The 19246-nt window shown below is 48.0% G+C and overlaps 1 protein-coding gene across 3 annotated transcripts; it reads left to right on the forward strand.

Moving 5' to 3' along the window:
• The first annotated feature begins 4919 nt into the window (after positions 1-4919).
• On the forward strand, positions 4920-19155 carry TARS2 (threonyl-tRNA synthetase 2, mitochondrial). Of its 3 annotated transcripts, none has more exons than XM_037125660.2 (18): positions 4920-5027; positions 5312-5508; positions 6058-6181; positions 7189-7313; positions 8058-8175; positions 8293-8357; positions 8622-8700; positions 9837-9983; positions 10165-10263; positions 10837-11054; positions 11522-11684; positions 11897-12034; positions 12200-12277; positions 16397-16497; positions 16702-16803; positions 16977-17049; positions 17848-17962; positions 18797-19155. In XM_037125660.2, the coding sequence occupies exons 1-18, from the start codon at positions 4962-4964 to the stop codon at positions 18943-18945; spliced, it is 2157 nt and encodes a 718-aa protein (XP_036981555.2). In that variant the 5' UTR covers positions 4920-4961; the 3' UTR covers positions 18946-19155. The 3 variants fall into 3 exon arrangements, with proteins under 3 accessions (XP_036981555.2, XP_036981558.2, XP_036981552.2); XM_037125657.2 differs by having other exon boundaries at positions 4926-5036; XM_037125663.2 differs by lacking the exon at positions 18797-19155 and having other exon boundaries at positions 4925-5036; positions 16706-16803; positions 17848-17937.
• The last annotated feature ends 91 nt before the right edge of the window (positions 19156-19246 follow it).

A 19246-nucleotide genomic window follows, 5' to 3' on the forward strand; every position in this document is an offset into this window, starting at 1 on the left:
CGTCCTTTTTTAAGTCTGTTTGTCCCCAGTGTTATGTTTTTGTTTTCCAATTTAATAAAATATGGTTTCCTTTGTTGTGTGGTTGACTCTTCCCCTCTCACATTGATCTTGTCCAGCTGTCTCCTTTGACTTCTGCACTTGATGTCACAAGGCAGTCTGTGCCTCTAAGAAAGTCATACCCTTGTGGGTTTTCTGTTTGATCCTTTGTGTAATTAAATTTTGGAAAGGGAAGATGGGTGGAGTGAGATCAAAGCTGTTCAGGGAGTGGCTGGTAATGAAGTGGGCTATACTGTATGGATAGTTATTTGTGTATGCAAGAAGTTGTACAATTGTGAGCAAAGGAGCATGTTTTAAAGCAAGCATAGAATTGGGGGAGGAGGATGACAGGGATCCTTCTTGCCAGTTCTTTGCCCACATCTACCTTTCTTGCTGCATATTGGCGATCTGTCACGGAAACCACACTTCACCCTTCTCTCTTGCCCCATCCCTTAACCCAGTGAGCTTTACTGGATGGAATGTTGGCTTTAAGGGGTAGAGAGTGTCATGGCACCTAGATCAGGCCTGGGTCACTGGCAGGGTAGAGGCTCTAAATAGCCTTGATTACGGGAAGCTATACATGTGTGTCACCAAAAATTCAGAAATGGCAGTGGCTTGGGAACACACCGAGCGGGTAGGGTGTACTGCTGAGCTGACTGCTGCTGGTGTCTGGTTCTATTTCTTCCTTGTCCCCTCTTGGGACCTTGACTGTCCCACCTGAATCTTGTCTCCATTCCTAGGAGGCAATAATAGCTTTCAGACTTCCCCATTGGCCTTTCTGGACATGTTGGAATGTATCCTTCCCCTGAAGTTATTTTTAAGCCAATCTGGTATGGGAGGGATGAGTTACCCCCTCATGTATGTAGATAGTGATACAAACACCATCTGAATGGATACAGGGTTTGAGGTGTTTCTCATACTTGTTTATGAGTAACTGTATAGACAAGTTTGGCCAGCTGCTGCTCACAATTGCTGAGTAGTAACTCATAGGCCACATAGACAAAGCTACTAGAGGGACATACTTGAGATATTGGCTCTTAAGTAAACATCCTGTTCTCCCTTCCCCCATGTAGAAGTAAAAAGCATATGAGCCTCAAAGAAAAAGAGTAAGTGTAGTATAAAACTCATTACTTCTGACTAGCTACTGGGGAGAAAAGGAGAAACCTTTCATGCTTAGTTACAAGCTTGAGAAAGGAAGAAAAGGGCTGAGATCTCTTTAGAAAATGATGATGCGGTTACCTTATGCTCCTTTATTTTTCTTTTCCTTTGTGCTCACTGTGGCAAAAGTCAAAAGCTGAGAATACAGGTGTGGCTGGAGGGGCTAGTGAGCAGTGCCAACAAAGGAAACAAATATAGGCTGCAGCTTTTTGTGTTTGACTCAAAGGGGTGTTGGCTAACCCAGTCCACCCCAGACCTGTTGGGGTTCATAACAAATTAGATGTTCCAGCAACTTCCTTTCATCACCATTGTAGCCCATTATTTTTGAGAATTACTCAATTCTTTGCTGCATAATTTTTGGAAAAGATGACTTGAAACTTGTTAACATTTTTCTTGGAGTATCTCAGTCCAAATGGATAGAAAGAAAGGAGCTGGGTGGCCTCCATTGCTTCAGTTTTGCCCACCCCTGACTAGGAATCCTTTGCACCTACATGAGACATTTAAGGTCCCATATCTTCAAGGTGGCCAATTGTTGCTCAGGGCAATGGAGATTAGGAAAGAATTTTAAATTTTGGTTATTGGATAGTGGGCTTTGCATTGTATATGGCCGCCTCCAGATGTATGGAGGAACTTCTTTCAGAGTGCTTTGCTCTTTGTCTTTTACCAAACCTAAGTTGACATCCCTGCCCTGGCTCCTGTGTTTTGGAGACTTCCACATGTTTTTTCCTTGGCCTTGACCTGACAAATCAGGGTCACTTAAAAGGCAGGAGTAGAGGTGCCTGTTTCCTTGTTTTCAACAGACTAGAGATGTCCTGGGGAAGGGAAGTCTTAGAGAGTTTAGGTGTACCCAAGGCTTTATTTTCAAAGCCAAGTTCAACTTGTCCTGGTGCTCCTGATAAGAAACTTCCCCCTCTTTATTTACTCAGCAAATGTGCTGGGCTTTATCTCTCTTTTTGCCATTTTAAAGCAATATTAATGTATCTAATCTCCCCATACCACCTACTGTACCTTAGCCACTTGGTTAGTTCTATGAGCCTCAAAAGCACTTGGTAGCAATGATAGAAACCTCCCTTTATATATTTTCATCTTAAATTTCTTTTACCTCCAGTATATTTTTTTTTACCTCTGATGTAGGGAAATTTTGCTTCTAAAAGCTAATACAGGTTTGGAGGTATGTGTGGATCTGATGACACGTGGAAAATGTACTTTGCCTTCAGTGGAGAGCATTCTTACATGTAGTTTAAGGTTATATAACAACAATACCTCCTCAATCAAAGCTTTAATTTTAGGATGTCTCTTCTAAAAGAGTAAAGTTGAGGATTTCCCAAAACTTCCTGAATACCCTTGACCGAGAATTTCCTTTTTCCCTAGACTCCTGTGAAATCGTATTATTAACACTTCTTTTCCCCTCTCCTTAGTCTGCTAGAGAAAATTTGGTAAGATGCCTCTTTTCTTGGCTTTTATTGGACCCTCTCTCTCCAACCTATCAAGGCATTTTTGGCCCTGAAGTCTCCAAGTAGTGTACCTGGGGAGTAAGCAGAGCTGTGCTACCAAACGTAATGCATTCTGACTATTCTGGTGTCTGAGAGGCAGCAGAGTGTGGCATAGTACAGACTTTAGATTCAGGGGCTGGGGCTTCTCTAAGGGTCACGTTCCAGGTTATAAAGGAAGCCTAAGAAGAGCTACTTTTTGTCAGGGTTATTCTAGGAATAGTGAATGAATGCAGAACTTGGCACATAGTAGGTATTCAGTGACATTCTGGGTGTAATGTAAGAGCAGTTGTAGGGGTGTTTCCCAGGCAGACTAACCTGTTAAATTCCCTGAGGCTGAGACATGCTAGGCACAATTCAGAAGTACAGAGGAACCAGCGATTGATGAATTGGCCTTACATAGCTTGCTTTTGCTGGTTTGCTTGCTACAGGGGGAAGAATGGATTAACTTGACATTCCTTCCTCCACTGCAACACAAGTTACATAGGTGTTGATGTAGTACTTGACTGATCAGCATCCCCTGACCACACAGCTCAGTGCATCACGCATGCACAGGGAGCAGTCGGTAAATGTTTGAGGGGTGAGTAGAGGAAGCTGCCATAGCAGTGGGGCTTACTTATTCCACCATCCCTCTGCTGTCTGTACAAAAGAGGACATGGTAGAGTGATTAAAGAATGTGTGTGTCAGTATCCTTTGGAGTTTCAACTCAATACAGTAATTTGTACATTCTTGATTCAATAAGTATTTATTGAGCACCTACCATTTTGTTGCCTGCTGTGTAACACTACCCTGTCCCTTTTGGTGTGGAGCCACTGGGAAAGTTCTGCCTATTGTCACACTTTCTGAATTTAAAGATTCTCCCTACCTTTTCTCTCTCTCTCACACACACACACGCACACACATGCACACACGCGTAATCTTCCTCTTCCACAGTCTTGTCTATTTCTTTTTGTATTTCAGGGTTCTAACATATCAGAAGATGGAGCCAAGAGCCAGAATGGTGCCTGGGATTCAGATCAACTGCTGTCTTTCTTAGACAGAACCTCTGGCCTCTGGAAACCTACATTAAACAACATTCTCTGACAGCGCTTCCTCCACAATCCTTGATTCCATCACTGGAAACTTGAGAACCAACTCTAACCACCCCCACCCACAGGTGAGGGCACTGATAGCAATTACTGAGAACTTCACAGCTGCCCCCAAGTCCACTTCCCCTCACACTTGACTAAAATCTGACCGTGTTTCTATTTTTACTGTGTAAAAATAAACCAAATATACCTAGTCCTGTGTCCTAGATATAGCAGGGAGAGGGGAGAGAAGGAATAAAGGAAGTTGAAAGCTAGAATGGGAATGAGAGGCAAAAGAGAGCTAAGATTCTAAGGGTCAGATAACTCTGAAGGAGGGGGGCATATATTGGGAGTAAAAACTGTTACCAGCAAGCATCTGGTAGGGTAGAAAAGTACAAGAATTCAATCAAATCCAGCATCAGCACTTAACCGATTGACTTTCACTTACCTTCTCTGACCTTAAATTCCTCATCTGTAAGATTTAGAGGTCTTTTAGGTCCCTCTTAAAACACCGTGAGTAGTAAGGACTCCAAAAGTGCGCTCTGCAGATTCTCTGCTCCAGCCCTTGAAGTTATTATAGCAATTTATTCTAAGAGTTTGACGCTATTGTTGCCCTTTACTGTGTACCATATATTAGGCGATTTATATAAAGTTAATTTAACCTTAACGATTGGGAGTGATACTATTATTCCCATTTCATAGATGAGAAAACTAAAGCATAGAAGAAATTAAATAATTTACCCACAATTACGTAGTGAATGACAGGCAGATTGAGGATTTACACTACTAGGTCTGTTTTGGTTCCAAATCTATGCTCTTGTGTTTTCTACCTGCCAGTAAAAACTGTTTTTGTTTTTTTTTTTTAATTCATTGTTAAAAGGAAATTACTATTTCCTTTTCTCCCTCTCTCACTTTAGAGTTTCCTGCTCTCATCCTCCAAGCCGCAGGACACCTGTTATTACTTCGGGCTGGAACTGCAGGTCTCGGGATTGCGTGTGTAACAGTGTAGGTCTTCCGGTCAGCCGGAACCACCCACATCGCTGTTCGTGCTGTGTCGGGTGTACCTCTTTGCAGTTCCTAGAGGTAGTCCCAGGCTAGAGTGACAGCTTTAATAACCAATAGGCATGGGCGTTGAGGGGCCAGAAGCCAATGAGGAGTCTGGTGAAGGAGAAGCGATCATTTGAGGATGTAGGTACCGATCTGAAAGAACATGGGACTGTATCAGAGGTGGCGACGGCTCCGGCTCCCAGGGTTACAGGCTTGCGGGCTGCACACGGTGCGTGAGGTACCTAAAAATTCCGAGTCAGCCCAAAGTCCAAGATGTAGGCTCTCATCCCAGTCTTACCACCCTGTGCACCCACCCTGAGTCCCCAGCTGCCCTAGTCTTTTAATGCACTGTTTCCTAATATCAACAGCTTGGGGAGCGTAAGGCTCCTAACGCAGGGCCTTGTATCTCTTAAAAGACTAGAGAGAGGACTGCGGCCACTTCACCTCCCACCATCCCATATCTCAAGAATAACTGATGGGGCCTGTCTTACCGCCTAACATCTTTCCCTCCAGGCAGCTGTGCCGAACCCTCCACACTGGTTGGTAGAGCGACTTGGCCTTTTTGAGGAGCTATGGGCTACTCAGGTAAAGAGGATAGCAAGCATAGCAGAAAAGGAACACCGGACTATTAAGATAGCGCTTCCCGGAGGCCGGAAGGTGGAGGCAGTGGCATGGAACACAACCCCTTACCTACTAGCCCAGCAGATCAGGTACCAGGCCCCATTCTCTACCTACCAGTAATATCCTTCTGCCTCTGAACTTCCTTCCCCTGGACCTGAGCAGGGGAAGGAAACTGCTTATTTCTGTTCCATTCTATCAGAGCTAGCTTTTCCTAAGGATTCATTTTTTATCTGCGTTAGTTTAGTCTCTGCCCTTTCTCTCTTATTCTTGGGGTGGGAAGAGGGAAAGGATAGGTTTTATTGCTCTGGTAATACATGTCCCCTTTGCAGGTTTGAAATTCATAAGAAATTAGTCCCTCCTTCCCCTGTGGACTGTAATCTTTTTTTTTTTTTTTTTTAGATTTTATTTATTTATCTTTAGAGGGGAAGAGAAGGAAAGAGGGAGAGAAACATCAATGCATGGTTGCCTTTCGTGCGTCCCCTGCTGGGAAATGGCCTGCAACCCAGGCATGTGCCCTGACTGGGAATCGAACCTCAATTGTCTGGTTCGCAGGTCCGCGCTCAATCCACTGAGCTACACCAGCCATTGTTGTAATCCTGTCTGTTTCTTTATTCCTGCCCCTGCACTCCCCACTGAAGTCCAACCCTGGCAGATACTGCAGTGGCTGCTCAAGTGAATGGAGAACCTTACGATCTGGAGCGGCCCTTGGAGACAGATTGTGACCTCAGATTTCTCACATTTGATTCTGCAGAGGGGAAAGCAGTAAGTTTCTTCCTTACCACAAATACAGCAGCTACTAAACTAAGAGACATTTAAATGTGTGTTTCTAACTTTTTTTTTTTCCTCAGTATCTTTACACTTGAGAAGACCTACCACAGATCGCTTGTCTTGACCATTCCTAGCTAAGCTGGAAACTTATGAGGAAAGTTTTTACTTAGCCTAGATCTATTATACGCAGATATCATTTGTGCTTGTGAAAGGAAAAGATGATAAGTTGAAAACAGGATAATGTGCCAGTTCAGTGCCCCCAGCTCTTGAGACACCCATCATAAGTCATCTGTAGCATATATTTAATTATAATGTGGCTTCCACAGCTGAGCACACAGCCTGGTCCCCTGTCCATTTTGTCCTCTTCATGTCAGCTTAGGTAATATAGGCCTCATCTGTTAAGGTGCAGAGAGATTGGGTTCTCAAGTCACCTATCTACACATGGTCACCAAATCCTAAAGCAGTGGTTGCATCACACTAGATTCCCAAGATAAGGGAAAAAAAGGGCTGAGTAGAGCCTGTAAGAATCAGTCTTGCCCTGGCTGGTGTGGCTACGTGGACTGAGGACTGGCCTCCAAACCAAGGGGTCCTAGGTTTGATTCCTGGTCAGGGCACATGCCTGGGTTGTAGGCCAGGACCCCAGCTGGGGGTGCACAGGAGGCAGCCACACACTGATGTTTCTCCCTCTCTTTCTTCTTCTCTCCCCTTCTCTCTGGAAATAAATAAAATCAAAACAAAAAAAGAACCAGTCTTAACAAAGTAGTTTACCCTGAAGCCCTAAAAGGAGATGTTATAGGAAAGCAAAGGAAAACCAACTGGCCTCCTACAACTGGGAAGCCTGGAGGAGTGGGCGCACTGCTTCTACTGACCTCCAGTATGTGGTATTTAGTCCTAGAAGAGCCATACTAATTCCACACCATACCCTGGGAGGAGAAAAATCAGAAAACTAGGAGTTAAAGGGGAAGGTTAAGAACTCATGAACTCCTTTCTTGTGAATCCAGGTGTTCTGGCACTCCAGCACCCACGTCTTGGGAGCAGCAGCAGAACGACTCCTAGGCGCTGTCCTCTGCCGAGGTCCAAGCACAGAATGTGGCTTCTACCATGATTTCTTCCTGGGAAAAGAACGGTGAGGAGAATGATTTCTTTTTTAGGGACTTTATCATATTTGTTCAGGTTTCTTGAGGTATAATTGACAAAATTGTAATATTCTAAAAGTGTACAAGGTGATAATTTGATATTTGTATACCTTGTGAAAGGATTCCTACAATGTAGTTAATTTGTCACCTCACTTGTGTGTGTGTGTGTGTGTGTGTGTGTGAACTCTTAAGATCGACTCTTGGCAAATTTCAGCTGTACAGTACCGAATTATCAACTGTAGTCACCATGCCAGGTGCTTGTGCCTCAGACCTTATTCAGTGTATGTCCTTTTACTGGAGTGGTTTCTGAGGCCCTTTTCTGGGGCCCCGGGCATGTTCAAGCTGGAGGAGCAAGCTGGGAAAGGGCCTCCAGGTCTCCGCTGTTACTTTGGTGTCACCTTCTCCATTAGTCTGTGTTCTTTCTCTTCTGTCTAATTCTCCTCGAACCTTATCTTTTCTAGCCTTTAGGAACTCTTCAACTTTTACTTCATAACTATTGTTTTAATTTTGTCCATCCAGATTGCCTGCACTCAGCTTTTAATTTCATATGTCAAGCATTTGCTCCAGCTATAAAATTTGCACCTGATTTCCTGTTAAAGTTTTCTCTTAGTTCGTCTAAGAGAAGATAATTCTAGATGTTTTTGGAGAGCAGGATTGCACCCCCTAGCCAACAGATATGTCACCCAGGGGATGCTTGTTAGAGGATGCAGACCAACCAATTCTCATCTTCCCAGGACTATCCGGGGCTCAGAGCTGCCTGTTTTGGAGCGAATTTGCCAGGAACTTATAGCTGCTTCTCAGCCCTTCCGGAGGCTAGAGGCTTCCCAGGATCAGCTTCGCCAGCTTTTTAAGGTGCGTTGGAATCCTATAGTTTTAGGAGGAAGATCAGAGGCATAAGGGAAGGGGTGGCTCTCTCCCAGGACATCTTTGTGTGGACAGAGACTAGTGTTCACTCACCCCTTCTTCCAGGATAACCCCTTTAAGCTTCGCCTGATCGAGGAGAAAGTGACAGGTCCAACGGCGACAGTGTACGGGTGAGAGTTGTCCAGATGAAGGGGAACAGGGAGAGGTGGGGGTGCGCCCACAAAGGCCGAAAGTGGGATGAGGGAAGGAAGACAGAAGGTAATCTGCTGCTCCAGAAACAGGAATGGGAACAGGAATTAGTTCTTTTCTCCTGTTGCTCTGTCTGTGGAATAGTTTTCTTTACTTCCTCTTTCTGTCCACTAAAGGCCATGGGAGGGAGAAAACTAGAAGCTCCAGAATTCGGCAACCACTGACTGACCCCTTCCTTCTCCCAGGTGTGGCACGTTGGTCGATCTTTGCCGGGGCCCCCACCTTCGGCATACGGGGCAGATTGGAGGGCTGAAGCTGCTCACGGTCAGTGGAGAGGACAGGGTTAGGCTGCAACTTCCGTTTTCACTGGAGTGAGCAGGGATCAGGAGGATATTCCTCTCTCTTAGCCCCTTTGATACTCTGATAGCTAAGCAGGGAATCCAGAAGGAGAAAAATACTCAGTCTCTGCCTTCTGGAAACTTTGGGTCTAACAGCAGATATTGGACACACTGCCAGGGCCCTGAAGCCAACACAAATCCCATAGTTGGGCATCAGTGCTACGGGGGGAGGGGGGCGTGGACAGGCTGGACAAGGCCATGTAGGGAAGGCTGCTGTGAATACATGGGTGTGAGATGCCGTTTTACAGGCACGGGGAGACTGCTCTGTGTCAGGGGCGTGTCTTTGATGAAAATAGTGTTCCTGGGCATGGGGAGTTATTAGATGGAGTGAGAGCAGAGAGCGAGGGGTGAGGCAGGTATGCAGGGCGAAAAGCGCCGATTGAAAACCTAGGCATCTGCGTCTGGTCCCAGCTCGGATGATAATGAAGCGTGTGGCCTTGGGTAAATTTCTTTACCCATGTCCCCCTTCTAGTAAATGAGGCTGTTAATTTCTGTCCCACCAGTAAATCCACATCTAGGGACAGAACCAGCCAGCACAGGAGAAAGCGTTTGAGGAAAAGTTAAAAGTGCAATAAAATGAGGGCTGTTTCTTACTGGCACTGTTGTTCAAGGACAGCGCAGGCAGAGGCATTGGATTTCGTGTGGCCAGGGAGGAACTAGTGGGAGATTGAGTCTTCTGGCAGCTGTCTGGGAGGTTGATAAACAGATGGATAGGGTGACATTCCACCAGATCTCAGGCTAATCCCCTGAGCAGTCATTGACTGGAACAGAAGGAACTAGGCACAGGGCACTGACAGGGCAGCAGTGCTGAGAATGGGGAGAAAAAGAGGTGGCGGGATAAGGTTAGGCCTGAGCAGGACATGGGTGGGAATCAGGGGTCAGGTACCTCCAAGGCTGGACACATCGCAAGGGGGTCTGGAGGACCAGCCTGCTGGTGTCAATGGTGGGGAAAGTGTCAGTGGTGTGAGGCCTACACTGAGAGTATCATTTAAGGTTTGCAAGAGAAGTCGGGTGTCTTCAGCCCTCTCCACCTTCCCTTTGACTCCCGATGTCCTCCCACAGAACTCCTCTTCCTTATGGAAGTCCTTAGGCGCCCCAGAGACACTGCAGAGAGTGTCCGGGATTTCCTTCCCCACAGCAGAGGAGCTGAGGGTCTGGGAAGAATGGAGGAAGGAAGCAGAATCACGAGACCACCGGCGCATTGGGAAGGTACAGAGATTGGGGAAATGCGGGGCTGAGGATAAGGGTCGGAACAAGATGGAGGAACCCGATTGTGAAGTTGGGAGCCGATTCAGAATCCAGCAGACTGAGCAGCTCCCTCACTTATTTCTTCCGGGTTCCAAGGCCCTCGCTTCCCCCTTGACGTGACCACTGCCATTCCTGACCCCAGGAACAGGAGCTCTTTTTCTTCCATGAACTGAGTCCTGGGAGCTGCTTCTTCCTGCCGCGGGGGACAAGGGTGTATAATGCCCTGGTGTCTTTTATCAGGGTAAGGGGGACCCAAGTCCAGGGGAAGGAAGACCAGGGAGGGGCTGAGGGCCTAGAAGAAGCCAAGTGTTAAAAAGGGGGGCTTAAAAATAAACTAACAAACAAAACAGAACCATAGGCATGGAAACATGGAACAGACTGACTGACCGGAGGGGAGGGGGAGGATAATGAAAAGAAGAGGAAGGCACTAGACAACATGTGTGAATGGCCCACAGACATGGACAACAGTGTGGGAATTGACTGTGGGACCGGGGCCTGGGATGGGTGGAGGAGGGCAAAGGGGGAAAAATTGGGAAAACTGTAATAGAAAAACAATAACAAAATGATTTAATTAGAAAAAGGAAATAAAAGAGGGATTAGAAGTATAAACATAAATATTGTAAAGTGCTGGTGATGTTCATGAAGACACTGGAAATGTGTGGTCTGCGGTGGGGGACGGAGAGAGTTCACGTGGTACTTAGCAGGTTGCCTGTGATTAGCACGACCCGAGGACCCAGGAGAATCACACAGCTGCCGCCCACCCTTCTCTCCCTGAGGTCACGTTGACCTTTCACATCTGTGCCTCCCTTTCCAGGCCGAGTACGCCCGCCGCGGTTTCTCAGAAGTGAAGACGCCCACACTGTTTGCTACGAAACTCTGGGAACTCTCAGGGCACTGGGAGCATTATCAGGAAGACATGTTTGCACTGCAGTCCACAGCCTCTGACGGGCCCACCAGCTCCCGGAGTGACCACCCTACCGGCCACGCCACAGACATGCTTGCCCTCAAACCCATGAACTGCCCTGCGCACTGGTGAGCAGGGGCCGGGAGGCCTGGGTCCTTCCAGGGCTGGGGCCAGACACCCAGCTTGCTAAATATTAAGTACTAGGAAGCACCTTGAAGAGTCTCGGGGCGCTGATTTGAGTCCTGAATCTGCTCTCTTGCTAGCTGTGTGAATTGGGAAGATCACTATGCCACTCTAAGCCTCAGTCTCGTTTTGTGAATGCCAGGGGTTTGGAATTGCTGTCTGAGGTTCCCCTTCCGGCACAGTGCCTGTCATAGAACAGGTGCGCAGTAAATGCTGTCTCTTACTGTTGTTACTGAGAAGTTCCCTTTGAGCCATGCAGGGCTCCTGCATTGTGATGAGCAGGACTGGCAGGACTCGGGGAGGGCACGCCAAGCCTGGAGAGGCCCTTAGCCGACGGCACAGGGAAAGGAAGTGTTTGGGGGCCAGTTTTTCCTGTGGCACTAACCTCTCCCCACCTCTCCCCACCTCTTAGCCTGATGTTCGCCCACCGACCCAGATCCTGGCGAGAGCTGCCCCTGCGACTGGCAGACTTCGGGGCCCTACACAGGGCCGAGGCCTCTGGCAGTCTGGGGGGACTGACCCGGCTGCGGTGCTTCCAGCAGGACGACGCTCACATCTTCTGTGCACCCAATCAGGTGGCCCTTCCCCAGCTCCACCAAGGCACCTTCCACTCCCCTGAGCCGCCGACATTCCTGACCCTCAGCTGCCCTCTTTATTAAATACCGCAGTTCAGCCACGGGCCATCCCCAGCTTTCCCCTATGTGTGTGCCCTCCGTCTCCCCCAAACTACCATCGTCCCAGAGCCCTAGCTAGCACACAGCTCACCCACCCTTACTTCCTGCCCCAGCTGGAAGCAGAGATCCGAGGCTGCCTGGATTTCCTCCGCTCCGTCTATGCTGTCCTTGGCTTCTCCTTCCGTCTGGCACTGTCCACCCGGCCATCTGGCTTCCTGGGAGAACCTTCTCTTTGGGACCAGGCTGAGCAGGTGAGCAGGTGCTGGGGAAGCAGAGGTGGATATACCCCTCTCTGATGGAAGAGGAGACAGATGGGAGTCAGGGTGCTCAGTCGAGGCGTGTGCCGAGAGGGTCATTTGCAGGAGACTGGAGGGTTATGTTGCTCACAAAGTCCTCTCATCTCCTTCCCTGTAAAGATCCTTCAACAGGCCCTGGAAGAATTTGGGGAACCCTGGGACCTCAACCCCGGAGACGGTGCCTTCTATGGGCCTAAGGTACGCTGGAGACTTCATTGGATAGAGTTTTATTCAGTTACTGTTTTGTTTTATTCGATATTTAATAGATAACTCCTGTGGGATATAAACAAGAGTGGCACAGTTCCTGCCCCCATGGACTTATGATCTAGTGAGGGCTGTGGGGTCCTAGATGCTAAGGGAGCCTGTTAAGAGGGTCAAGAAAGGCTTCCTGCAGGACTCTTTCCAATCTGAAACGTAAATGTCGGCAAAATGAAGAGGCGTTGCAGGAGGAAGGACACAGGCAGAAGCCGGGGAAGATGAAAACTCACATGGTGAGCTGGCAGAAGTGAAAGACATCGGGAGAAAAGGACTGAAAAGTATCTGCTGGATTTAGTAAAGAAGCTGTTAGGTTTTGGGGGGATTTGTTTCTTTGTGTTTTATGTTACCATTTCTTCTGTCTGAATGTATTTGAGAAATCCAAATTACATGCAGACCGAAGAAAATTGGTTACAAAACCATTACATTACTAAAACTTTTGCAGTGTTTTAAACATTTACAATCATGCAATAGTGATAAAGATAAAAAATGTATAGAGTTGATGGAAGCTCAACCAACACGATTGCATGTGTTACACAACTGAAATCCCAGTCCTGCAGCACATCCAGTTCCCCCCAGTTTGTCAGTGCATTATGAAATGAAGTGTACGCCATCTCCCCAAAACGCTCCCTCCGGCCCCGTTGCCCAGCCAATTAATTACCTTACCTACAAACCTTTTCATTTACCTTTTTCAGTCAGCTTTGATGGGTATATAATGTACAGGATAGTCTTCATTATTACTTCAGATCAGACACTAAGTACAGTCACAATCAGTCTTTAGTTACCTTTCTTTCAAAAGGCATTTGAACTGCTGCCATTGTCTTTGAAAATTCATGCCTAAGAAACTGAGCAAATTGGTGCTCAACAATCTGGTGTAGTAGGTAATTCTGCAAACTATAATAATACCAGTAACCCATGTGTCCACACACTTGTCAAAGAAGGATTCCCTTTCTGAGAAATGTTCCCTAGTAGGTCTCTGAAAGGAAAGATGTATGACTGTGCTTTCTCATGTAAAAGAGTTTGGTGATCCTAAACATTTACCCAGCCGGCTAACAAGCTTACAGTTGAAATGTTTTTAAAATATTCAAATCCACAGGAGTAATTATGGAAACAAAATTTCAGAGGAGCATAGCATAAGACACATACAGAATTACTCTTTCAAAAATATATATTTTATTTATTTATTTTGGGGGAGAGGGGAAGGGAGGGAGTAAGAGAGGGAGAGAAACACCGATGTGTGAGAGAAACATTGATTGGTTGCCTCTTGCCCTCCCCTAACTGGGTGCCTGGCCCGCAACCCAGGCACGTGCCCTGACTGGGGATCAAACCCACAACCTTTCAGTTTGCAGGCCAGCACTCAATCCACACCAGCCAGGGCCAGAATCGCCCTTGTAATGGCACATCCAAAATAAATCTAACAAGGCAACACAAAAATCAATTTAATAACAATTTGAAATCGTCTACAATGGGAAGTGCTTCTGTTAAAGTCATCAACCAAAATTAATGAATGGCAAAAGATTACTGTCAAAATATACTGAATTCACATGTTACTATTACCATAAATTCAGGTTATCAATTAAGTTAAATTCTAAAGCCATTGTTATAAGATAAATAAATGTACTTCATGATAAAAGTACAGAAGCATCTAAAAGAAATTTGATAACATTTATCACAAAATACAAACTTCCTTAATCATTCACAACCCAGGACAGTAAAATTTTCTTGGAAATTTTTTTAAAGGCTTGAGTTAACATGCCAGGAAAATGTTATTTTTCCACTAAGATGCATTTATGTAAATTGGTGAGCTCAGTTTCACACCTGGAATCAACTCCTAGCAGAAGTACCAGCTGCTACCAATGCTTGTTTACCTGTAACTCAGCTGGATATTAAACCCTGCAACTGCTGGTGCCAATCTGCTTGTAAAGGCGATGCTCTGGATGCAAAGTCTTCTCACAAACATTGGGCAAGCAGGTTTCCTTATTATACATTCAACAATAACCCCGAATTCATTAAACAAAGTCCAACAATATGGCTTCTTCAAGAGGAATATCAAAGAGTAAGAAATCTGTAGTATACAGGATGGGGCAAAAAAGTAGGTTTACAGTTGTATCCACTTTCAAATAAAATAATAATAATGCAAGAATAAACTCTGTCTCACAAGTAGGTTTACAGTTGGGAGTATGCAAAACACATTTTATATTTATATTATTATTTGTTTATTAATTATTGTATTCAAAAGTACATACACCTGTAAACCTACTTTTACCCCACCCGGTATCTCATTACAAGCAATGAATTTCAGAATATTCTGTTGATTAGCACTTCATTTATCCAAGACAGAGCTCAGCAGCCTCTGCTAGCTCTAAACTATTTGACCCTTTGCAATGAGGACTTTTTTCACATGTGGCAGAATGAAGCAAGGGAAGTAACAGGCGGGGGGTACTCAGTGTAACAGGATAGGGACTGAAAGAGGAGCGGACACAGCAGGTAGTGGCAGCTGTCCTGGAACAAAGCCGGGGCCGGGAGTGTTCTGCCTCCCTGGGGTGGGCAGCAACCTTTGGTGCAGCCTCAAAGCACTGCTGGTAAGAGCACTGGCCAATAAAGCACGCTGGTGAAAGCTTGATGCTTCGTGCACCCCAGGAAAAGGCAGAGCCAAGAAAGCAGAGCAGTAAACTGTAGACAAGGAGAGAGCCACACTGCCGCGTCCAGTTTATCGGTCATCGTGAACTGTGCTGTGCCTGTCATCGTGAACTGTGCTGTGCCTGCCCAGGGGGACACTGTCCAGCACAGAAGGGAGCAAAGCTGGGTGTCTAGAAAGACCAGGGCGAAGGCGGAGCTCAAGGCTCTTAGGTTTTGCAGGACCATTTTTGGTAAAGTGGAGACTGGGGGTGGAGTCAGAAGTGAATGAATGAACATAAATCTTTTAAGAACTTTGGCTTTTACAAAGGCAGGAGAGAGTTACTGGGCCCTGAGTAGTCAAAGGTGTTTGTGAGGAAAGAAACTTGAGACTGTGTGAATGCTGCAATGAGAGGGCGCCAGGCTGGGTCAGGGAGGAGCTGAAGTTTAGAGGGAAGTTCCTGGGGGGGGCTCTAAGGGTGGGATGGAGGGCCCTCCACCGGACCAGAGGGGCAGCCTTTGCCGTTTTGGGGGCAGAAAGAAAGTCTGGGGGTAGATTCGGGGAAGTTCATAGGTGTGGAGATAGAAGTTGAGACATTTTCCCATCTCATGATACTAATTACCTGGGTTTTCCATGAAATAGGGAAAAGGATCCTTTAGTACAGTGGGAATGGGGGAGAGGAGAATTTGGGAGGGGGGTGGAAATGTGAAGAGAGAGGAGGAAGCTTGACACTCCTTGAGCAGAATAGCACACAGCTGATCAAGGCAGCTGGAGGATTGGGGGCAGCAGGGGTCCAGCTGAGATGCAAAACAGTGACTTGTGTGGTGGCATCCATCCCTGTTTTTGCATCCGTGTGCTGTGTGGTGTGTTGGGCAGCGCCGAGTGGTTGTGTTCTAGTGCCCCAGAGGTGGGAGGGAGGGCAGCATCAGGGTGGGGTTCTGCCATGTGGATGTGACAGAGGAGAAATCAGCGGGGACAGCTGTGTGGGGAGGAGTTGAGGGCAGGAGGGACCTGTAAATAGGAAGAAAAAGAGGAATCGAGGAATCTGGACATTGAAGGGTTATTACTAGGAATCACTGTCAGTGCTAGAAAACCAAGAGATGGCTGTCAGAGCGGGATGGGCTGTTCCAGAGGTGCGGCCTTTCTGGGCAGTGACGGGATGGGGGTGGGGCTGTAGTGCGTATGTGGGCGAAGGTCTGAGATGAGCGGCTCAAGGAATTGGGAAGCCAGGTATGGATGGGTCATTTCTGTGAATGTTGGTGTCCTCTCATATTGTAACACCGTAATAAGTGGAAAGAGCCACTGAGACTGACTGCCAGAGTCCCATTGGGTAAACTAGAACATGATACAGCTGGGGCGCATGTCTCTCAGAGCAGCCTGGGACATGGGTAGGTAGAAAGGTAGGCGGCACAGATAATGGAGGGTGCTGCATCCTGTCTCCCCAGATTGACGTGCACGTCCACGACGCCCTGGGTCGACCCCATCAGTGCGGGACAATCCAGCTTGACTTCCAGCTGCCCCTGAGATTCGACCTCCAGTACAGGGGGTACAGGACCTGCCCGTCCCCTTTCCCTTGGCTGCCCGTGGGATAGGTGGAGAACAACCTCCCATTCTACCTTCGACCCTAAAATACCAAATTCTCCACACCTTCCCCTTCTGGGCCTGCATGCTTCTAAAAACTGGAAGGTGATCTTGGTTGCACAATTTGTGCCACTTCCTCCATTCCACCCCCCTCCCTTTTCCCTCCAAGGCAGGCGGGGGCCCCGGAGCGTCCAGTGCTCATTCATCGAGCAGTGCTGGGCTCTGTGGAAAGGATGCTGGGGGTGCTGGCGGAGAGCTGCGGCGGGAAATGGTGAGACTCGACTCCAGACTTCTGCCCCGACCCTCCCGCTGGGTAGTGCCCGCCCCAGGGCCTGGTCCCTTCAGACTCCAGCTTCTGTCTCCTGCCCGAGTCTGCTCGCCGCAGCCACACTCACAGTCGGAGCCAGAATAAGTCATTTGCCTTCCCTCTTCTCTCCCAACCAGGCCACTGTGGCTGTCCCCATTCCAGGTGATGGTCATCCCTGTGGGGACCGAGCAAGAGGAGTATGCCCGGGAGGTGAGCAGCTGGGGACAAGGACAGGGCTGGAGCAAGGCTAACGGAGGAGATAGGAAGCGACCTCCGGGCAGCAAGGCAGGCACAGCAGTAGGGCCGTGAGACGGGGCGCAGGTGGCTGCTGGCCTGTGTGCTGGCAATTTCACATCTGAGGAGTGAGACTATCCCTGCCTTGTGGAGATGTGTGAAAAAATCATTTTTTAAAAGATTTTATTTACTTATTTTCAGAGACAAGGGAAGGGAGGGAGAAAGACGGAGAGAAACAGTGATGTGTGAGGGAAATATCAGTTGCCTCTCCCACGCCCCCAGCCAGCCAGGCGTGTGCCCTGACTGGAAATCGAACTGGCGACCTTTCAGTCCACAGGCTGGCACTCAGTCCACTGAGCCACACCACCAGAGGAATGTATGCAAATTAAGTCAACATACATGAAATGCTGACAGCAGAGCACTTGGCACAGAAGGGGACGTGGATAAATGCTGGTTTTATTTTTCGTCTTTAGACAGAAGTGAGGGTATGGGCTGTCCCCAAGACGAGCAGCTGATGGGTCCAGACAGTGGTGGCTAGAAGCAGGCAGTCCAGGGAATGACTGGCAGGTGGGCTGCAGTAGGAGGCAGATGCGGGGGCTGCAGGGGGCAGGGCCTCTGCGGAGAGGCATGGAGGAGGGTCTTCCGTGTGGGCTGGACAGCCTTGAGGCACCGCAAGGAGGGCCAGGTGGGGGCTTGGGGACGTTTGGCATCAGACTGTTCTAGCTCCTCAGGCTCCCATTAAATTAAGTTGCTGTCACCAACCCTCTGTCCCAGGCACAGCAGACCCTGTGGGCTGCAGGACTGGTCGGAGACCTGGACGCTGACCCCAAACTGACCCTCAGCCGGAGAGTCCGCCGGGCTCAGCTCACCAGCTACAATTTTCAGTTTGGTAAGAGACCAGGCCAAGCACCTGCCCCGTACACTGTTCTTTCCTATTTATTAAGTTTAGTCATCTTCGTATTTGGCCCAGTTGGGGCTCCATTCCTGAGCTGGGCAGGAGACAGGATTCAGGATGCCTGAGCTGTTTGAGCCCCAGGGTTCTTCACCGCTACAGCTGCCTGGGACCCTCAGAACAGTTCTCTTCTGACCCTTCCTGTAGCCTGTGGTGTCGCTTAGGCTAATTAACCAAGGGAGCATCAGAGAGAAAGGGACAGGAAGGGTTAACAAGGCATTAATTAGTTAGCTTTGTTTATTCTAGACCTGGACTAGTCAGCCCTGGGGGATGAGGAGAAAGGTGAGGAGAAGAGTCTAGCCCTGCCTGTCCCTTTCTTCGTTCTCCGAGGCTCAGCTCTGTCCTGAAAGCCAGGAGCAGAAACTCCTCAGCCAGACGACCCGATTCTCCAGTTTCACACCCACTCGCGCTGCCAGCACCCAGAGCAGGCTGCCTCGTGGGCTGTGCACGCGCCACCTTCCCTCTCTAGGTCGGCTCCTTCACTCCTGTGGTCTTTCTCTGGCTGACCCTACTATCTGACCCCTGGGCTCCTGACTAGAAGTGATAAGGCACATAGAGAATGTCTGGAACATTTTCTTATCTCCTCAGCAAGAGCAGGGAACTGAAGAGCAAGGGGCAGCTAAATATAGCCTTCCCTCAACCATATCTGGGCTTAGCTCTCACCCTTTCTAAAGATTTAGATCTCTTCAATTTAGATCTCTGCATAGCCGAGGAAGATCTCTCACGTGAATAAATTTGCCCTGAGGTACCCAAACCTCCCCGTTCTTTCAGTGGTCGGCCCGAAAGAGCAGAGCAAGAGAACAGTGAACATTCGGACCAGAGACAATCGGCGACTTGGAGAACGGGACTTGGAGGAGGCTGTGGGGCGGCTGCTGGAGCTACAGAACGCCAGGGTCCCGAATGCTGAAGAAATCTTCTGAGCTTTTGTGTGCTGCGGAGACAGAGGCCTGCCAGAGCCACCAGCCTATGAACACAGGAGAGGCCAACCCGACAGAGTCTGGAGTCCTCAGACCCTCTGGAACTCGTGTGGAGGCGTGAATCTACTCCCCTAGAGAGAATCGGGTCTGGGGAAGCTGTGGCTGTTTGCATGGGAGGAGAGTGAAACTAAAAATAATAAACTTGAAACTGCTGGGGTTGTCGTGCCTTCTTCTCTGGCCGCTGATGGGATCAGAGGTAAAAAGGGTTTTGCATTCGCCTCCCTCTTTTGTCCCAGGGTGTTGG

This window comes from Artibeus jamaicensis, unplaced genomic scaffold, assembly GCF_021234435.1.
Source record: "Artibeus jamaicensis isolate MK-2021 breed Jamaican fruit bat unplaced genomic scaffold, CSHL_Jam_final contig_1715, whole genome shotgun sequence".
NCBI classification, from domain to species: Eukaryota; Metazoa; Chordata; class Mammalia; order Chiroptera; family Phyllostomidae; genus Artibeus; species Artibeus jamaicensis.

What these genes read in the sequence shown, in the direction of transcription:
- TARS2 (XM_037125657.2), top strand. Translation starts at nt 4,962, where the DNA reads ATGGGACTGTATCAGAGGTGGCGACGGCTCCGGCTCCCAGGGTTACAG. An exon ending in CCCTGGTGTCTTTTATCAGG is followed by an intron (nt 10,264 to 10,836) that starts GTAAGGGGGACC and finishes CTCCCTTTCCAG; the next exon opens with GCCGAGTACGCCCGCCGCGG. An exon ending in ATGAACTGCCCTGCGCACTG is followed by an intron (nt 11,055 to 11,521) that starts GTGAGCAGGGGC and finishes CCCACCTCTTAG; the next exon opens with CCTGATGTTCGCCCACCGAC.